The sequence below is a fragment of the Stenella coeruleoalba genome, assembly GCF_951394435.1.
Source record: "Stenella coeruleoalba genome assembly, chromosome: 6".
NCBI classification, from domain to species: domain Eukaryota; kingdom Metazoa; phylum Chordata; class Mammalia; order Artiodactyla; family Delphinidae; genus Stenella; species Stenella coeruleoalba.
In genome coordinates, this window is record NC_137151.1 from 34,133,144 (window position 1) to 34,153,247 (window position 20,104).

The 20,104-nt window shown below is 41.1% G+C and overlaps 1 protein-coding gene and 1 long non-coding RNA gene across 3 annotated transcripts in view; one reads left to right on the forward strand and one right to left on the reverse strand.

Annotated features, from left to right (window-relative positions):
- The window catches only part of LOC307188210, a 149,503-nt gene that overhangs the window by 83,028 nt on the left and 46,371 nt on the right, over window positions 1-20,104 (reverse strand). The gene's annotated exons all lie outside the window — the stretch shown is intronic.
- Window positions 1-20,104, forward strand: part of ACMSD (aminocarboxymuconate semialdehyde decarboxylase) — a gene marked incomplete at its 3' end in the record, with an annotated part of 62,540 nt that overhangs the window by 27,009 nt on the left and 15,427 nt on the right. For both annotated transcript variants that reach the window (XM_079925002.1, XM_079925003.1), the window contains 3 exons: window positions 2,572-2,665; window positions 5,163-5,258; window positions 6,370-6,542. In XM_079925002.1, the coding sequence (XP_079781128.1) occupies window positions 2,572-2,665; window positions 5,163-5,258; window positions 6,370-6,542 (363 nt within the window). The remainder of the gene's footprint in view (window positions 1-2,571; window positions 2,666-5,162; window positions 5,259-6,369; window positions 6,543-20,104) is intronic.

Genomic DNA, 20,104 nt, shown 5'->3' on the forward strand with positions numbered 1-20,104 from the left:
ATTTACTTGTGCATCCAAATTGTTTCAGCACAGTATGAGCAAGTCTTCAGCTGTAGGTCATTTTAGGATTCACTGGAATCAGCTTTATGAATTACTAAGGGGCTCAGAACGCAATAGCAGCCCATTGGGGTCCAAATGGATATTTTCATTTATGTGACCAGCTCAATCAATCATTCTAACTAGGCTGTTTTGGGGGATACCAGTCTCTGTGGGGATTCAAAAGAGCATCCTGGCCCCATGTGACTTGTGATGTCCTGGAGTTGATAGCACATTTGTTTGGTTAGCAAGACTTGCCAGCCTTAGCACTATCTAACTCGCATCAGTAACGTGCTGAAACAAATGAGAGGAGTTTCTGTGAGCCAAGTTGGCTTCGTCATCTCGAGGGCAGCCTGAGCTCCAGAGCACCCAACTGTCCCCCTTATCTCCTAGACCTCCCTTCTTAGTGAGCAAACCCAACAGCACACGCTCAGGTCAGTTTTCAGGTACAAAAATGATTTTGTGGTGAGTACGAAGCAAACAGAGTGGTAGTGGCAGACTGCCTATCATTTATCAGCCAGAAGACCTGAGTAAGTTACTTAGCCTCTATCTGCCTTAGTTTCCTTCTCTTTAAAATGGGAGTAATAAAAGTACTCATCTCATAAAGGATTAAACTAGTTAACAATTGTAAAATTGCTATATATATTAAAATATATATTAAATATATTAAATTAGATATAATATATAATATATAATATATAAATATATAATAATACATATGTTATATAAAATGGGAGTAATGAAAGTGCTCATCTCATAAAGGATTAAACTAGTTAACAATTGTTACGTATAAAATATGCTATGTATAAAATATGCTATGCTATGCTATGTATAAAATATGCTATGTATAAAATAAATATAATATACAAAAATATATGAGTATATATAATATATATAAAATGCATAGTAGTATATAATATACATAGGATATATATTATATATAAAATATACATATATACATATATATATAAACAGCTTTGGCACATGGTAAGTGCTCACTAAATTTAAACTATCATGATTTTGAGGGTATAAGTGGCTTCTTTTTATATTCTCTACAATGTCTCACATGCAGAAGGTGATCAGAAATATTTGTTAATTTGAATTGAATAGAAATGAACCATCACACGTACACAGAATAAAGCTTTATCCTTATGAGGAGTGAAATCCAACCAAGATACCAGGATCACACGCCTTTGTCAAGCCCAAACCATCCCAAGAAGTTGATACTCTTTCCAGCCTGCATCCGTTATTAGAAACCAATCAGCTCCTCTCCCTTCAAAAGATTTCTATCTCTTCCGCTCCCCAGAACCTGTTGAATTAGGAGGGCTTTCTTCAATCTGCCCGTTGCCTGCCACTTCCAGAATCCCCTATTGTCCCGGGATTATTTCTCCATTTTGAAAAGGCTTATGTACACAAGTCACATTGCATCAGCCTGGTTAGCCCAAATGTTTATATGTAGAGGTAGGATGATTCACCCCAGCACCCCAATATATTTGGAAAAGAAATGGTCCAGGGCTTCCCTGGTGGCGCAGTGGTTGAGAGTCTGCCTGCCGATGCAGGGGACACAGGTTCGTGCCCTGGTCCGGGAAGATCCCACATGCCGTGGAGCGGCTGGGCCCGTGAGCCATGGCCGCTGAGCCTGCCCGTCTGGAGCTTGTGCTCCACAACGGGAGAGGCCACAACAGTGAGAGGCCCGCATACCGCAAAAAAAAAAAAAGAAATGGTCCAAGGAAAATCTGTTTTGAACCTTGACAAGCAACTAATATTAAAAGCCTGTTGTGAGGACTTTTTCTAATTAACCATTGTGTCGAATAAAGGTCATTTCCTCCAGATGGTATTTCTATTTCCCAGAAGGTCCTGGAGCAGGTTTGCTCATGACAGTCTTTTCAGTACCTGCCTGGCTGAGGCACTGAGAGCTCTTTCCTTTCTAAAGTCATCTCATACACAGCGGACTCTTCAGGCGCTCAGCTGTGGTCCTGAGGCTTTGTGAGTGCCTGTAGATCCCAGAAATTCCCACCCAGTGTCAGGCTCGGAGTGGCCAGATGGCGTAGGTCAGGCCAGTTATGAGCCCCTGGCTCCCAACCCATCACTTCCTCACTTTCCACATCTTCGGGTTTCCAAGAGAGGGAGAGGAGGGAACACTCCACCCCTGACTTCAACACTACAATCTAAGCAGTCCTTCCGAAAGAGGGGACCAAACAGGAACCAGCAGGGGAAATTTCCTCACGTTTGAGGTGTGAGATCAGTCCTTGAGTGTTTTGCTCTCAGCCAAAGTGTTTCAAGGGTAGATGTTTCATCAACCTCAATGTTAAATCCACCAACACCCTTGTTAATTCTAAGTGTTCTTTTTAGTTGCCAAGCAGGAGCAGAGTTTATCAATATTCTTTTATATAGATCAGAAAAAATTTCAAAAATATTTTAGTTTATTTATTCAGATCACTGTAGACCCAGAGAAAAGCAATACCCTAAAATAGTGCCCTATAATTTGCTGCCTCATCCAAATAACCCCCTCACTCTCTCATTGCTTCTTTGAAGGAGGCTGAAAAGCTGAACTGTTCCCTATTTGTGCACCCCTGGGACATGCAGATGGATGGACGGATGGCCAAATACTGGTTCCCTTGGCTCATAGGTTTGTGTCAGCTTGGGATCTGGAAAAGAGAGTCAAGCCCTTAGTTTTTCCAATTATCTATGGGACCCTATTATGTCAAAGAGAGAAAGTATGAATAACTAACAGGATTGTGAGTTATTGAGCTCTTACTCGGATAGTGCTATATGTATTACCTCATTTAATTTTTTTAATTGAAGTATAGTTGATTTACAATGTTTCAGGTATACAGCAAAGTGATTCAGTTAGATTACCTCATTTAATTTTAATCTTATCCACACAAAACTTTATGAGGTTGACACTATAATAGCCAGGTTTTTTTTTGTTTTTTTTTTGGCTGGGCCACATGGCTTGCAGGTTATCTTAGCTCCCCAACCAGGGATCAAACCCGTGCCCCCTGAAGTGGAAACCCGGAGTCCTAACCACTGGCCCACCAGGGAATTCCCTGTAATAGCCATTTTATAGATGGAGAAACTGAGTCTCGAAGTGGTTAAGTTGTGCAGGTCGCATAGTTAAAAAGTGAAAATGGAATTTACATAGATCTGTCTGACTCCAAAGCCACCACCTCACTACACAGACTCCCAAAAAGGCTCTGCAAAAAAGTAGCCATGCCTGTCTAATAGATTTTTAGAAGCCAATGATCGCATCAGCCCTTACAAATGAGAACCCTGGAGTTACAAGCAGAAAGAAGGTCAGCTTCTACCACCTAAGGATCTGAGACCCTAGATTGCAGATGACCAGGCTTTCAAGTCCCCTGTTACCTGCTCTTTGCCACCTGCACTGTTCACCCATGGTTCCACCTGAGGGTAAGGGAAGGGCAAAGAGGAGAGACCTTTACTGAGCCTACCAAGCTCTGGATAGGAGCTGGTCCGGATTCTCTTTCTGCTCTGACATTTCATGCCCTTGTTATTGCTTTTGGAGACTGAATGTGTTTAGTAAGGCAGCTTCCTACCCATCCCCCACCAAATTCTTGAGCAACAATTAGTCGGAAGAGATAAACTAAGTAGCCCCTGTGCTCTCTGGCTTCTAAGAAAATCTCATCCTAATTCACACAACACTTTGACAAGTTCCACAAACTTATTTGCATTGCAACTTCCCACATGAAAAACAAAGGAGAGCATTTACATAGAGGATCATTTCATCCCTCATTATGCAACACATATATTGATCCTTTCTAGCCACACCAGGCACTGAAGATGTACCAGACATGGACAAAACCTCTGCCCCCCTGAAGCCTGAGTTGACAAGTACACAGGTCATAAACAAACAGGCTAATTTCTGAATTTTATACTGGATGCAAAGGCAGTCTTTAGGAGACTGGAGGATTCCCAGCAGGGCAGGGCCATGATCCAATTTACATTATAAATATTCCACTTTGGCTCCTATATAGACAATTGTGGGGTTTTTGTCCAGGTAGTTAATGGAAAGCAGAATCACAGGACCAAAGGGAAGGGATGCTGTCTATCCCCCCGCCTGCAGGAAACTCTGCCCACAAATCACTCCCAGACAGATGTGAATCCATCATGCTTCCAGAATTCTCAAGAGGCCAAGGATCCAGGGAGCCAGGGGCATCTCTGTTCATGGAACAGTGACAGGCCTAAGGCAGGATGAACAACCAGTAAAGGCCCACTAGGCAGCCAGAGAATCAGGCTTCCCCAGAAGGCCCAGGGCTCAGTCACAGAGCCCCCAGAGATTTCTTAATCACAGTCTGAAAAGCAGTCATCTGGAAATATAGCCCAGATGGACTCCATGGAGGTGAAGGCATCAGGCATGGACCAGCTGCCTCTTCTAGAAGCACAAAGCACTTGAAATAATTCATTTTAATCCAGTTATTTTCAACCTCAGCTCCAAGAAGCAGTAAAGATTTGGCAGAAATATTAATATTAGTTAATATCTATTGAGCACTCACTAAGTGGCGAGAACTAACCATTCTTAACCCCAGTTTACAGATGAGGAAATTAAAGCAGGGAGGCAAATCATATTTGTCGAGCCCCTGCAATGTGAAGCTCTGGCCAAGAACTTTCCCAGCATCATCATTTGCAAGGTTCATCAAAGTTGCAAGAACTTTCCCAGCATTATCATTTGCAAGGTTCCACAACAGCCTTCCAAGATGGGCAACACTGTCCCCATTTCACAGGTGAAGAAGCCCAGACTCGGGGGCATTAAATTACTTGTCAAAGGCCAAGAAGCAAACAGTTGGAGGAGAAAGGGTTCAGCCTAGACTCACTGTACTCTGCTTGCCCCCCTGCACACAAAATGGAGGCTGGGAGAATCAGGACAAAAGCCAGGTCCTCTGGCTCCTTGACTCTTCTAGCCATTAGATGACTCTACTTGCAAGTGGCAAATAGGAAGTGTCAGATGGTTTCTGCTTGCCAAAGTCATGGCCTGCGTACAACCAAGCCATGCTAGGGCACAGGGACCCTGCGCTTCTCAGCAAGGTCCCATTCCCCTGCCATTAACATCACTGAACTTCTTGCTCGTGATGACAAGCACTATACGTCATGACTGTTTCTTCTTCCAGGAATGCCCGCAGAGACCACCACAGCCATTTGCTCCATGATCATGGGTGGAGTGTTCGAGAAGTTTCCTAAACTGAAAGTATGTTTTGCACATGGAGGTAAGACCCTATCTGTATTAGTCAGCTTGGGCTGCCGTAACAGAATATGACCGCAGACTGGGCAGCTTAAATAACAGAAGTGTATTTTCTCACAGTTATGGAGTTCCCAGATCAAGATGCCAGTGCAGCTGGTTTATAGTGCGGTCTCTCTTCCTGGATTACAGAAGGCCGCCTTCTTACTGTGTCCCCACATGGCCGTTTCTTTGTGTGTTCACAGGAAGAGAGAGAGAGAGTTCCTATGTCTCTTCCTCTTCTTATGAGGACACCAGTCCTGTAGGATGAGGATCCCACCTTATGACCTCATTTAAGCTTCATTATCTCCTTAAAGGCTTTATCTACAAATACAGTCACATTGGGGGTCAGGGACACAATTTTGGAGGGACACAATTTAGTCCTGGTAGTTGTTCTAGTTATAAAGTATATGATGGTTCAAGGACCAAATTCCATTTCTGCAGACAAGTTTAGTTTGGTTGGCACAGTTTACTTGATTTTGTTTTGTTTTTCATTTAAATCTCTCGTCAGACCACAAGCTACCACAAGCTCTCCAGTTTGCAATAGTCCCTACCATTCACTATTGTTTACAAACAGGCCTGTTTCATTCATTTCCATTTCCTGCTTGGTCCCTGTAGGTAAGTGAGTTTGTGACCCTTGAATACACACACACAATATCAAACTACACACACTGTTCTCTAATCCGCTTTTCCTTCTCAACAGCACATGGAGACATCTTTCCATGTCAGTGAGTACAGAGCTTCATCATTTTTGATGGCTGTATACATGACAATGCATTTTATGGATATGCCATCATTATTTAGATATTCCCCAACTGAAAGGCTCCCTCTGTATTTTTCTATTATAACCAAGCTACATTTGAAAACCTTGACCACACATCTTTATACACTTGTCTTCTCTCTTTAGGATAAATTCCTTAAATCTGAATTTCTAGATGAGTTAAACTTTATTCTTTTTTCTGGGTCTTCTCTCACATTTGGAACCCAGTAGATCCTTTGTAAATACAGTTAACTAGCTGGGCTACAGTAACTTCTCTTTGCATACAACATGAGGGTTGAAAAGAATCCTTTTCAATTAACACTAGTCCCTTTACTTGCAGGTGGTTCCTTCCCCTACACAGTAGGAAGAATCTCCCATGGATTCAGCATGCGTCCAGATCTGTGTGCCCAGGACAATCCAACCAACCCAAAGAAATACCTTGGCTCCTTTTACACGGACTCCTTGGTTCATGATCCTCTGGCCCTGAAGCTATTAACAGATGTCGTAGGAAAGGTAAGCCAGGGCTGCCATTTGGGTGACTTATGGGGAGCAGAGTACAGGATCAGCAACCAGTTGCTTGGTCTCTCTTTGAAAAAGGGATGGGAGAAAAGGCATTAGAAGAAAAAGGAGGGACAGTGAGGTTCGGGATTAGGTCTGCTCGCACAGGGTATCCAATCCAGAACCTCCTTCAACGTAGACCATGTATCAGCAGGGAGCCATTACGGATGTACGCCAGGGAAATCCCAGATAAGCCACATGGCTGGGTAGCTCCCCAGATAAATTCTTCTTCCTTACAGTTGCCTCTGTAGTGACCGTAAGGAAGTGACACATCACGATGAGGTAAGCAGGAAAGAGCCACCAGTTTTGAGGTCAAATTCACCTGGGTTAAAATCCTGGCTCTACTTCTTACTGACTAGGTAAAGTGTGACTCTAACTGTCCTCATCCACTAAATGAAGAAAACTGGAACATTAAAGAGGGGGGGATGGCACTGGCCAGGAAGGCAGGGGAAGATGATGAAGGGTCTTGGGTACCACCTGAAATGTTTTGCTGGAATAACATGGCCTTTGTTTTGAAAACCATTCTCTCATTTGGCCCAAAAGACCAGCACGGTAGTGCTTTAAACCTCACAAGAAAAGGCCTTTCCTCTTCTGTGGTCTGCTGGCAGCTCTCCTGTTGGTAGCATCTCCACTTTTAAGTATTCTTTGGAAATGCTAACTGAGCAAGTTTAGACAGTGTTTAGAGCAAAGGTCAGTCTGAATTAGTAGTCTGAAATATTTAGTATTTCAATTCTGTTTGATTACTTACAGATAGCAATAGAAGGCTTCCAAATTTACCCAAAGAAAAAAACTCTTTGGGGTTTCTAAAAGAATATGGACATATGTGTTTAAAGATTGGCAATATGGTGCTTGGATTGAGAGGAGATGCTAAGGCATGTAAAATCTTGTTTAGCAGAGAAAGCGGTCCATTATTTGAAAGCTGCAAGTTACTGTTCTATCTCCAGAATGAAGACTTCATCTCACTTTAAAGCTGACTGTTTCTCTGGCTTGAGAACCTCTTTAGAATATAAATGTTGAACATTCTGGTTTGGGAATAAGTTATGTGGCTGAGCTATGTGTCTGAGCCTTCTGGCTTTTGTGTTGTCCCCGCTGAAATCGGTGCTTAGCAGCTGGTTGTGACTGTTGATTATCATTGCATTGGACAGAGGGGCTATGGGCAGGTGTGTAAGTAGGAAACTACAAAAAGGAGAAGCCGAAAGAGTCTGTAAACCCTGGATTTTGAGCAATGGAGGAGGGGGAGTAGGAAAGCGGTGTGGAAGTGGGGAAAGGGTCAGTCTAACTACCTCCCACCAAGCCTAGTACCCCTGGTGTTCCTGGCAATGGCGACATCAGGAAAAAACACCCTTGGCAAATATAACATCTATCTTACGAGCAATACCATCAGCAGTGAGGGAGACCATCAGCCCCTTCAAACAGCATTCAGGGCAATACACATCGGCCAGGGGGTCACAGCAGAAGAGGAAAAACACAGCAAGTGCCTTGTGGTAACCAGTGGATAGACTAGTTAGTAAGTATATCCCTTTTGTGGACCCCCAGAAAAACTCAGAGAGCACTTTGCAAAGTTGCAATGTTGCAAAGGTGCTAAGATCTTGCATTCAAACTGTGAAGACTTGAGCCCCTATACCTTGGGCATCAAAAGCAAAAGTGAATTCATTTTATGTGACCTCACAGGCTGGTGAATCTAGGACATAGAAGCAGTATACATTAATAATTTAGGATTCTCTTTAAAATATTAATGCTTCCTCCTTCTAGTTATATTCACATTAGCAAAATCTTTCAAAAACAATCCCCAAACCAGAATGGCTAAGGAAAGTCCTAACATGACAGCTAGTCTAGAGAGCCACTGTCCCTATTTGAGCAAGAGGACAGAAGGCTGTGGGTCGGATGGATTATATGATGTGTTTGAATTTGAAACAATGATTGCCGGGCATTCATCGGATCTGTTAATACATGAGTACCAAACAAGCTGTACATATATAGAAAATTAAGTAAAATAAATAAAAGGAAATAATTAACTCCAAGAAAACAAACGTCCATATGAAGACAGATAATCATTGTATATTACCTGACTCAGCAGTGAAAACTATTTATATTTATGGTGTAAATATTAAGCACTGGCTTAACTGAAAATTCTAATTCTACTGGGAAATTGGAGAAGTTGGGATAAGAAAGAAATTCTCCATGATCATAATGCAAAGTCAGTAAATACTCTCTAAAGCTAATAAATCGAGAAACAATAGTATAATCTCATTATCTGAAACTATGAGGGTGATTATCAGAAGATTCATGTTAAAAGGTAAAAGTGGCTGTCTTGGGATACAAAAATGGATAGGACTGTTTTTGATAAGAAAGATATTAGTAATATTGGATTGTTTAACTATGTATAGGTATTATTTTGATAAATCAAAATTTTAAATAATACCTTCAGAATAAATAGATGTATGTCATACATACACCAAAACCATATATTGTGTACCTACTATTTCTAAAATTCCCTCTAAACAGAAGACGTGAATTACATAATCTCTTATTTTCCTCCCATCTCTAAAATTCTTTGCTTTTAATCCATGTCTACTCTTCTTTTTTTTTTAAGCACTTTTTTTTTTTTTTTTTGGTGGTACGCGGGCCTCTCACTGTTGTGGCCTCTCCCATTGCGGAGCACAGGCTCCGGATGCGCAGGCTCAGCGGCCATGGTTCACGGGCCCAGCCGCTCCGTGGCATGTGGGATCCTCCTGGACCTGGGCACGAACCCGTGTCCCCTGCATCGGCAGGCGTACTCTCAACCACTGCGCCACCAGGGAAGCCCTGTCTATTCATTTTTAAAGACAGAGTGCAAAGAATGCTAGTTATATGTTATCAGTCTATCACTGTGAAAAATATGAAAAAACGTATTGCCTCCCTACATTAACATGACCATAGACAATTCACTTTACGTATTTAGGTGGGTAGATTTTGAGAGGTCCATTTTCCTCCCATTACGATTATATCACAATTTTGGCTAGATCCATTGTTAATCTATTGCTGTGTAACTAACTGCCCCAACTCAGTGGACTAGAACAACAATAAACACTTACTATCTCATATGGTCTCTGTGCCAGGAATTTAGGAACAGCTCAGCCATTTCAGGATTTCTCACAAGGTTGCAGCAAGTTGTCAGTCAGAGCTGCAGTCACCTGAAGGCTTGACCAGGGCTGAAGGATTTATTTTACATATTACTGGCACACTGGTGCTGGGTTTTGGCAGGAAGCCTCAGTTCCTCCTCATCTGGGTCCCTCTACTCTCCAAAGAGCTGCTTGAGTGTCTTCACAACATGGCAGCTGGCTTTCCTAAAGAATAAGTGATCTGAAAGAGAGACGGAGGTGGCAGAGGAAAGGAGAATAAGAGAGAGATGGAGTGTGCGCCAGGCAGAAGCTATCCTTTTATGACCTACCCTCAAAAGCCATGTCGCATCACTTCTGCCGCATTTTATTCATCAGAAGCAAGTCACTAAATCTGGCCCACATTCAAGGGGAATGGAATTCGGCTCCACCTTTTTTTTTCAGCTGTGTTGGGTCTTCGTTGCTGCGCGTGGGTGTTCTCTAGTTGCAGATAGCGGGGCTACTCTTCGTTGCGGCGCGCAGGCTTCTCATTGTGGTGGCTTCTCTTGTTGCGGAGCATGGGCTCTAGGCACGTGGGCTTCAGTAGTTGTGGCGTGTGGGCTCAGTAGTTGTGGCTCGGGGGCCCTAGAGCGCAGGCTCAGTAGTTGTGGTGCACGGGCTCAGCAGTGTGACTCATGGGCTCTAGAGCGCAGGCTCAGTAGTTGTGGCACATGGGCTCAGTAGTTGAGGCACGTGGGCTCTAGAGCGCAGGCTCAGTAGTTGTGGCATGTGGGTTCAGTAGTTGTGGCTCGCGGGCTCTAGAGTGCAGGCTCAGTAGTTGTGGCACATGGGCTCAGTAGTTGTGACACACGGCCTTAGTTGCTCCGTGGCATGTGGGATCTTCCCGCATCGGGGCTGGAACCCATGTCCCCCGCATTGGCAGATGGATGCTTACCCACTGCACCCCCAGGGCAGCCCAGCTCCACCTGTTGAAGACATGTTTGTAAACCACCACACCCCACACTCCAGCCACCTAAATGCAAACTACCTTTAGTCCTCCCACACCACCCCAAAGTCTCATTCATTTACAGCATCAGCTTAAAGTCCAGGATCTCACCACTTAAAGTAACTCAGGGATGACACCCCTCATGCACAGTTTCTCTCAACCTTAAGATTTGTGAACCACAGAGACAAGTTCTTTACCCAGCACACACTCACGCAACACTATAAAATGGTGAGACATGCAAAGGATAGTTGCTATACACCCTCCACTCCAAAAGGGGAAAATCAGGAGGTTTAGAGGAGTTCCTAGTAACTAGCAAATCTGAAATCCATTGGGCACATGTTAGCAGTTCCTTGATTAGAACTCAGAATACAGGAATGATTCTCCACAGCTCTTGGTTCTACCCTCTGAGTCATCCCTCCTTTTCCATGAAAGGGAGCCCATATTTGCGGCTGAGTAGTTTCTACAGACTGCTTCATGCCCCTACAACTTTTGAGGCCCGAAAGCTTCTTTTCATTTTATTCTATCCATTCCTTTCAATCCTGCTGGTGTTTCTGCTAATACAATTCTCTTAAAAACTTTGCAGATCATAACAGCACTGATGACTACGAATGTGGCGTTAGTGTAGAGAACATTGTCAATGATTAAACGGTAACAAAGTTTAAGAAAAAACAAACAAAAAAACTTTGCAGGTCTTTCGTGAATCTTATTCGGTTTCAAACCATTAGGCAAAAGCCCTACTCACAAATCTCTGAGAAAAGCCCTCTTCTGCAAAGGCTGCTGAGGAACAACACTCTTAAGTGTCTGACAGTGGTTCTTTGAGGCACTGCCTTAAATCTCTTGAGGTCATAACACAGATATTATAGTCATATCTTGGCTTCATTTTTAGACTATATTTTTCTGATTGTGCCCTGGAGTTAATCTTTGCCAGAAAGCCATCTCTAATTTTAGCATCATTTGCCATTGGAGGGGCTGGGAATTTTCAAACCCAACAGTTCCTGGCTCCTTTATATTTAATAGTCCTTCCTTTAAGGCACTCCCCTTGCATTTTACTATAAGCAGCAAGAAGCAGCCATGCAGCACTTCTAACACTTTGTCTGGAAATTTCCTTAGCTCTATCACCCAGTTTATTAAATATATTTTCTACTTTGCATATTACTGTAGGTGACCGTGTTGCTACTTTTTTTTTTTTTTTTTTTTTTTTTTTTTGCCACAGCATAGCAAGGATCTCCTTTCCTCTAGTTTCCAATAACATTGTCCTCATTCTCCTTAAAGTCTTTACTGGTAACCTCACAGGTTATCAAGCTTCTAATAACAGTCTTTACAAGGATCTTCAGTCTTCCACTATCTCAAGGTCCTTCCAACTTCCTCCCACTAATCAGTTCCAAAGCCACTCCCACATTTTTAAGTTTTCATTATGGCAACAGCCTACTTCCAGGTACCAAAATCTGTATTAGTTATCTATTGCTACATAATACATTAACCTAAAACTTAGGTTAGCTTTAAAACAACAATGAATATTTATTATCTCATTCATTTCCTCTGGGTCAGGAATCCAGGAACCCCATGGCTGGGCAATTCGGGTTCAGGGTTTCTTATGAGGTTCAATGAGATGACTGCAGCCCAATAATATCTATCTATCTATCTATCTTTCATTCTTTCACCCTTTACTTTTTTTTTGCACACTACTTTACACTAACTTAACCCCAACCTCTCCACCAATTTTATAACTCTCCTCTCAGTACACTTAAATACATCAGGTACAGTAGTCTATTAATTCCTTCTTCTTGAAAAAATATATTCAGGAGTCTCTGACTTGCTCTAATATGGACTGGGCTGCTATTTAGACCTGCTGCACAGCTGTCATCTTGAATCTCCCCTTTGTACTCCTCACATTCTCTCTCTCTCTCTCTCATTGGGTTCCCTGCTTCCTGAGCCCTATGATTTTCCAATTTCTTGCTTTATTCCTTCATCTTGGTAGGGAACATCTTCCAATAACTTTCTAAGAAAGACAGTATGGGAGATGAAATTTTTGAAACCTTAGTTATTTCAGTATGTCTTTATTCTTTCCTTACAGTGAGTTAATTGTTTGGCTAGGTATATAACTCTAGCTTGGCAACTGTTTTCCTGAGTCATTTTAAAGACATTTTTCCATTGTATTATGGCTTCCAGAGTTGCTGTTGAGTAATGTAACTCCAGTCTAATCCTTGAAACTTCATATAAAACCTACTTCTTTCCCCTTCACTCCCAATCTCAAAGACTCTAAGATTTTCTTTTTGTCCTAAAATCTCTCAGTGATGTTACTCAGTATGGGACTGTTTTCATCCATTATGCTAGACATTTGGTGAGCCCTTTTATTCTGTAAAATCTTCTTAATTTATTTCTTTAATGACTTCCTTCCCTCTGTTTTCTCTTTCTGGAGTTCCTAAAGTTGAACCTTATTTTTCTTCTGTCTTACACCTCCCCTTTTTGAGCTTTTGTTTTACTTTCTGGGATATTTCCTCAACTTTATTAATAAATCCTTTTATTTAATTGGCTTTTTAATTTGTTTAATTTGAAAGAGCTGTTGTTACTGTTCTTGTTCTGTAAACGTTTTTAAAGCATCCTGTTCTTGTTGATTGAGTTCAATATCTTTTATCTCTCTAAAAATATTAGTAATTTTGGGAAATGTACTTCTCCCCACAAACCTTCCTCCAATTGGCTTTTTGTCTTTTTTTTTTTTTAAGTCTCAGTCTTTCATATTAAATGCTTTCCTCAAACGTCTATAATCCTTGGCTGTCTGCTCATATTTAAGAGCGGTCACTAAAAGGATGATTGGAAGTCTCTGCATATGGATGGGGCCTGTCAAGTGTGGTTTTCTCTATAGAGTAATCCAACTGAGCCATATTCTTTTGAAACTCCAGAAATCTGGTCTTTCCTTTTTGATTTATCACTTTCCCAGAGAAGCTCTTTCAATCTTCTTACCTGAATGGTAAAGGCCTGGTTGCCAGCATCCTGGGAACTGAGTAGGGAATAAAGGCTGGGATGCTCAATTTAAAAAAAAATTTTTTTAATTAAATTTTTTTTTTTTTTTTTTACTTTTTGGCCACACCGTGCGGCATGTGGGATCTTAGTTCCCCGACCGGGGGTTGAACCCACACCCTCTGCAATGGAAGCATGGAGTCCCAACCATTGGACCACCAGGGAAGCCCTGGGATGCTCGATTTTTAATAAATAAACTTTCACTAACCTTTTGCTTTCAGAACATTCCACACTCTCAACTATGCCTGATATCTCCCAGTTCAGAGACTCTCTGACCCTTTCACCCCCTTTTGAGACTAAATGACCAGTCTTTTGCCAGGATGAGGGGAAAGCAGACACTGGACTTAGGGAGATGATCTAGGGTCTAACTGCTTCTGAAACAGGCTTACAATGAATTCTCCTGTTGTTAGTTCTTTGTCTCTACTTCCAGAGGCACCTGGTGCTATCAATTACATATATTTGGGGGCTTGGTGATATAAGCCAGGTTACTTTTTGGCTTATCTCATACTAGCTAAGAATTTCTTTCTTGGTCTTCTAAAGTTAGTTACTATTATCCAACTTCTTTCCAGTTTCTGAAGTTTTCTTCTTAGTTCTTCTATCCTGTTCTCTTTGTCCTTGTGGCTATATGCTCTTCAAAATGCACTTTACCGTCTTTTTAATGGGGTTTCAAATTGTGATCCTCAGACCAATACCAGTCCACAAAGAGTTTGTTACCAGCCCATGATGAGAGAAGGAACTTGTGCCAGAATGCAAACTGAGTCACTAAAGACACCATTTAGTTTAACTGACTTTTGTTTTTAATAGCAAGACTTTTTCAGTAAAGGAAGCAGTGCATTGATTTACGTTCTGGGGTAAGCTCCTTAGGTCATCATGGACAACTGAAAGACCAGTTTGCGTGCATGTATTAATACTGGTCTTGAGCTTTCCTCCTTTTCGCTAACAAAATTTATCTTACCTATATTGCATCCACCTATAGCCCAGCTTCCAGCTCCCTGAAGTCATTTTCATGGTTATGGGCAATTAGAGGTCAGCAGAAACTACAGCAATAGAAGGGGTCTGGCTAGATTTTCAGAAGTTAAAGAATATTCTAGTCCTCTCTCTGGCTTGGGTTGAAGGTGGAAGGACGAGAGATGATATGCACATCTTCAGAGTCTTAAGATTTTTTTTTTCTACCTTTTTTTTTTTGGCCACGCCTCACGGCTTGTGGGATCCCAGCTCCCCTACCAGGGATGGAACCCGTGCCCTGGGCAGTGAAAGTGTGGCATCCTAACCACTGGACCACCCTTTTTCTACTTCTAAAAGTTAATCTATTAATTCAACTAGAACATCTAAAATCACATAACTTAGTTTATAAATATTACTTTTCCACATTTACACTTCATGAAACAATTTTGTTCAAATATGCATCTTTGACATAGTGCCTTGTCATTATTAGAAACACCATTTGAGGCATTAAAATTGTTTTTAATAGCATATAAGCATTGCAGTAAATAAACTCTTTTAATGAGAGTGTCTGTTTCCTAAGTTTCTAAATATCCAAGTTTCATCTCCAACCAAGTATCATTAGAATTTTCTTCTAGAAATGGAGGAACTACAGGACTATCCCTATGTTATTCACACATAGCATTCTATTCCAAATTGAATTCACTACTGCTGTTAGTCTTTTGTTTGTAGTTTGTACTTTCCAGTGGTTTCTGTTAGTTTGCTGATTTGTTTCTGCGTGCCTGAGAAATGTGGTAAAAAATGATAATACAATTAAGAGTAGAAATAAAAATAGAAATGAAGATAAAGTGGAAAAAAAGAAGTCCTAGAAATCCCATTCTTGTGAAGCAAACAGTAAATGATGCTTAAGAGTTTAATGCTATACAACATAGTCATAGCTGTGAGAGATATGAGTAAATTATTTGATCTCTCTAAACTTGTTTCCTTATCAATAAAATACAGATAATAATAGTACCTAACTCTTGGGGTTGTAGACAGCGTTAAATAAGAAAACCACATAAAGTATATAACACAATTCCAGTCCCACAGTAAGTGCTCAATAAAAGCATTTGACAAAGGTACATACAGACTTTCAAGAATGAAACTACAGTGAGAACAACTGTGACAGCATCAATCAATTTGCAAGATCTTTCATTCATCTTGAAATGTTGGAACCTCAGAATTATACAATCACTACAAAACTGAGATAAAGGGGAAAAAATTCTACTAAATTAAAGTTCACAACAAACAAAATGTGTCTCCTTCCGAAGCAATGATGTAAAATAAGGCTTGGATCTTCTATGGCAATTTAATCAAAAGTAGAAAGATAGAAGATAGAAGATAGAAAGATAGAAAGAGAGAAGAGTCTAGAAAGCCAAGCACATGCGGAGAGCAGGACACATGCTCAGAAAAGACATGACAGGAACCTAAGCTTTAATCTCTCTCTGATCTTTAGGCTCAGTATCAGCAGGGTGTGAATGCTAGGGTGGAGTTGTAAATGGCCTGGCCAAGCATTAGAGGAAGGCCCAACACAGAGCCAATCTGCGAAGACCGAGAGAGGTTTTTTCCCTTGTCTTTCTTTGGTTCTCTTTTTGCTCTAGGCATTTAAGAACATCTTATCAAACATGAGCTGACCACAAGCTTAAGGAACAGACTGCAGAGAGCATATACAACAAAGAATAAGTCTTTAAAAATAGTTTGGAAAAGTCACTAAATAAGCAAATACAAAGCACACAAAGGAACAAGAACAAACCCAGAGAAGGAAGAATCTGATTACCAAAGTTACCACATTATACTATTCAAAATGTCCAGTTTCAACAAAAAAAATTGAGGTATGCAAAGAAAAAAGAAAGTACAGCTCATTCCCATGAAAAAAAGAAATTGGGCTTCCCTGGTGGCGCAGTGGTTGAGAGTCTGCCTGCCGATGCAGGGGATGCATGTTCGTGCCCCAGTCTGGGAAGATCCCCCATGCCGTGGAGCCTGCGCATCCGGAGCCTGTGCTCTGCAACGAGAGAGGCCACAACAGTGAGAGGCCCGCGTACCTCAAAAAAAAAAAAAAAAAAAAAAGAAAGAAATTAACAGAAACTGTCACTGGAAAAACATTGGACTTACTAGACAATGACTTTAAATCAACAGCCTTAAATATGATCAAAGAAATAAAGAAAATCATAGACTAAGAACTAAAGGGAACCAGGAGAACAATGACTGAACCAAAAGAGACTATCAATAAACAGATAGAAATTATAACATGAAACCAAATAAAAATTCTAGACCTGAAAAGTACAATAACTTTAATGAAAAATTCACTAGAGGGTCATATACCTGATAAGGGACTTGTATCCAAATATATAAGTACTCTATATGAATAGCTAACAAGCACTTGTAAAGATGTTCAGCATCACTGGTCATTAGGAAAAGGCAAATCAAAACCACAATGAGATACCAATTCTCATCCTTACCAAGATCACTATAATTTTTTTTAAAAAGTGGAAAATGTTGACAAGAATGTGAAGATATTGGAACTCTTGTACGTTGCTGGTTGGAATATAAAATGGTGCAGCTGCTGTGGAAAACAGTTTAGCAAATCTATAAAAAGTTAACCACAGAATTAGCATGTCCCAACAATGCCACTCCTGTGTCTATACCCCAAAGAATTGAAAACAGGTTTTCAAGCAAATGTTTGTACACAAATGTTCATAACAGCATTATTTGCAATAGCCAAAAGGTAGAAACAACCCAAATGTCCATCAACAGATGGATGAATAAACAAAATGTTGTATATCCATACAATGGAATATTATATTCAGCCATAAAAAGAAATGATATACTGATACACACTATAACATGAATGGACCTTGAAAACATGCTAAGTGAAAGAAGTCAGACATAAAGGTCACGTACTGTATGATTCCATTTATATGAAAAATCTACTATAGATAAACCCACAGAAACACGAAGCAGAATATTGGTTGCCAGGGGGTGGGTGGGAATGGAGAGTGACTTCTTAATGTGCATAAGGTCTCCTCTGAGAGTGTGAAAATGTCTTAGAACAAGATAGTGGTGATGGTTGCAACTCTGTGAATGTACTAAATGTCACCACAGTATACACTTTACAATGGTTATTTATTTATTTTTTGCGGTACCGGGGCCTCTCACTGTTGGGGCCTCTCCCGTTGCGGAGCACAGGCTCCGGACGCGCAGGCTCAGCGTCCATGGCTCACGGGCCCAGCCGCTCCGCGGCATGTGGGATCTTCCCGGACCGGGGAACGAACCTGTGTCCCCTGCATCAGCAGGCAGACTCTCAACCACTGCGCCACCAGGGAAGCCCTACAATGGTTAATTTTTATGTTATGTGAATTTCACCTCAATTTTTTTAAAAAATGAAGAGGCCTTTCTCTGCAAGATAGACTTTAAACCACCCAAACCAAAATATCTATTCATATGTTCTTTTATTTTTAAAAGAGAAACCAGAAACACCTGTTCCACAAAATAGAAAGTATTTTATCTTAGAGTAAAATAAATTGTTCACTTTTAGAAGTAACAATGTTATTTTGGGACATTTTATGCCCCAATTTTTACAGTAGGCATACATGTGATCTTGTCTTGGGCATTTGATCTGTGGGTTAGAAAATGAACCTAAACTAGAGACCGGTCAGGCCCAAAAGCCAAAGTTTTTTCTCCATTCCTTTTCCAGGCCATCTACCTCTTTAACATTCAGGACTGCTCTATTCAGCTATTCTAAAGGGTTAACATGATCTGGAAGCAATGAAAAGGTCCTTTAACACCAAAGACTTGATTATGTCTAGGGCTAGTGGGGGCAGTGGAGTATACCCTGTGAATTTTAAGTATTTCCACCCTGACTTGAAATTTAAATGTATTTTAACATTCTGTCTGTAAGTATTCTGGTTAAGTGATGTTTTCTGTGTGCTGCAGTCCTCAACAGAGTGGTACCCTTTTTGATGCCTGTAAGATTCCTGAGAACAAGAATATAACTTACTACCTTCTCACGAAGTTGTGGGATGTGAGAAACAGTTCAAGTCCTGGCTCTACTGCTTGTTAGCTGGGTGACCTTTAATATCAAGTCACTTACCCTCTCAGCCTCAGTTTCCTCAACTGTAAAATGGAGATGATAACCAGACAAAGTTGATGGGAGAGGCTAATATAACACGATGCCAAAGGACTGTACAAATGTTAGTGCTTTATGCACAGTAGGTGTTAATATTTGTAACTTATGTAATGATCTTGTGGGTATAAGGCTAATCTTACCCTGCACTGATTGAATTAAATCAGGCTCCTTAGTGAGGAAATTATGTCTCAGGGAACAAACTGAATCCTTGATATACTAGAAGGTCTGTAATAACTATGTTATAATAGAGGTGTGTTGTATTTACTGCAAAATGCTACTAATGAAATATGCTAAATGAGAAGATAGTTAATCGTTCCTTTTCCAGAAGACAAATGAATTCTCTTCCACTATTTGAGTTTCTTCAGTAAGCCACATCTTTCAGTGCTTGCAACATTCCCTGAAAATGTGAAAAAGTTAATGCATCCCAGCAGATGAGCAGTTTATTTCTTTTCCCTGGCAGGAATATTAATTACTATTATTATCAGCTCAGTAAGTCTTTGACTTCATAGGGAGTGTGTGCAGCTGGCTTTGGGAAGGAAAATGCACATTGGGGCAGTGTTGGTGTGGAGAAATCAATCAGGATTATCCACTGCTTTCCTGCCTAATAAAGGAAGCCAGTGGCTGTTGAAAAGGTGTAATTTTAGGACCCTAGAAGAGGCAGCCACGCTACCTAAAATGCCTACCATTAGAATTATTCCTCTGGGTTTAATAGAGTCTTTAGAAAGGTCCTACTAAAATGTAGATGTTGTCAAATATTACAGTAGCACAGATGTCCTTAAAAATTGGTTCATGATTATGGCCAATCCCAAGGGAACAGAATCCTGGATCACAGACAAGAAGGAAGAAGAAGGAAGAAAGTTCTAGCTTTTGGGAGGCCAGGAACAGGTATGCTACTTGGGAGCCTGAGATGTCACAAGAGTCTTGGGTATACCAGAGAGCTTGGATCAGTGGGAAATGAGGCAACAGTCATCCAAGGCCATATGCTACGCTTCCTTAACCAGGACTCTGCATCCATTTAAATCACAATTTGAAGTTATAACAGGTGGTAGAAATAGCAATACAAAAAGTATTTTTATGACTTCCCTGGTGGCGCAGTGGTTAAGAATCCGTCTGCCAATGCAGAGGACACGGGTTCGAGCCCTGGTCCGGGAAGATCCAACATGCCGCGGAGCAGCTAAGCCCGTGCGCCACAACTACTGGGCCTGCGCTCTAGAGCCCACGAGCCACAACTACTGAGCCTGTGTGCCACAACTACTGAAGCCCGCGTGCCTAGAGCCTGTGCTCCGGAATAAGAGAAGCCACCGCAATG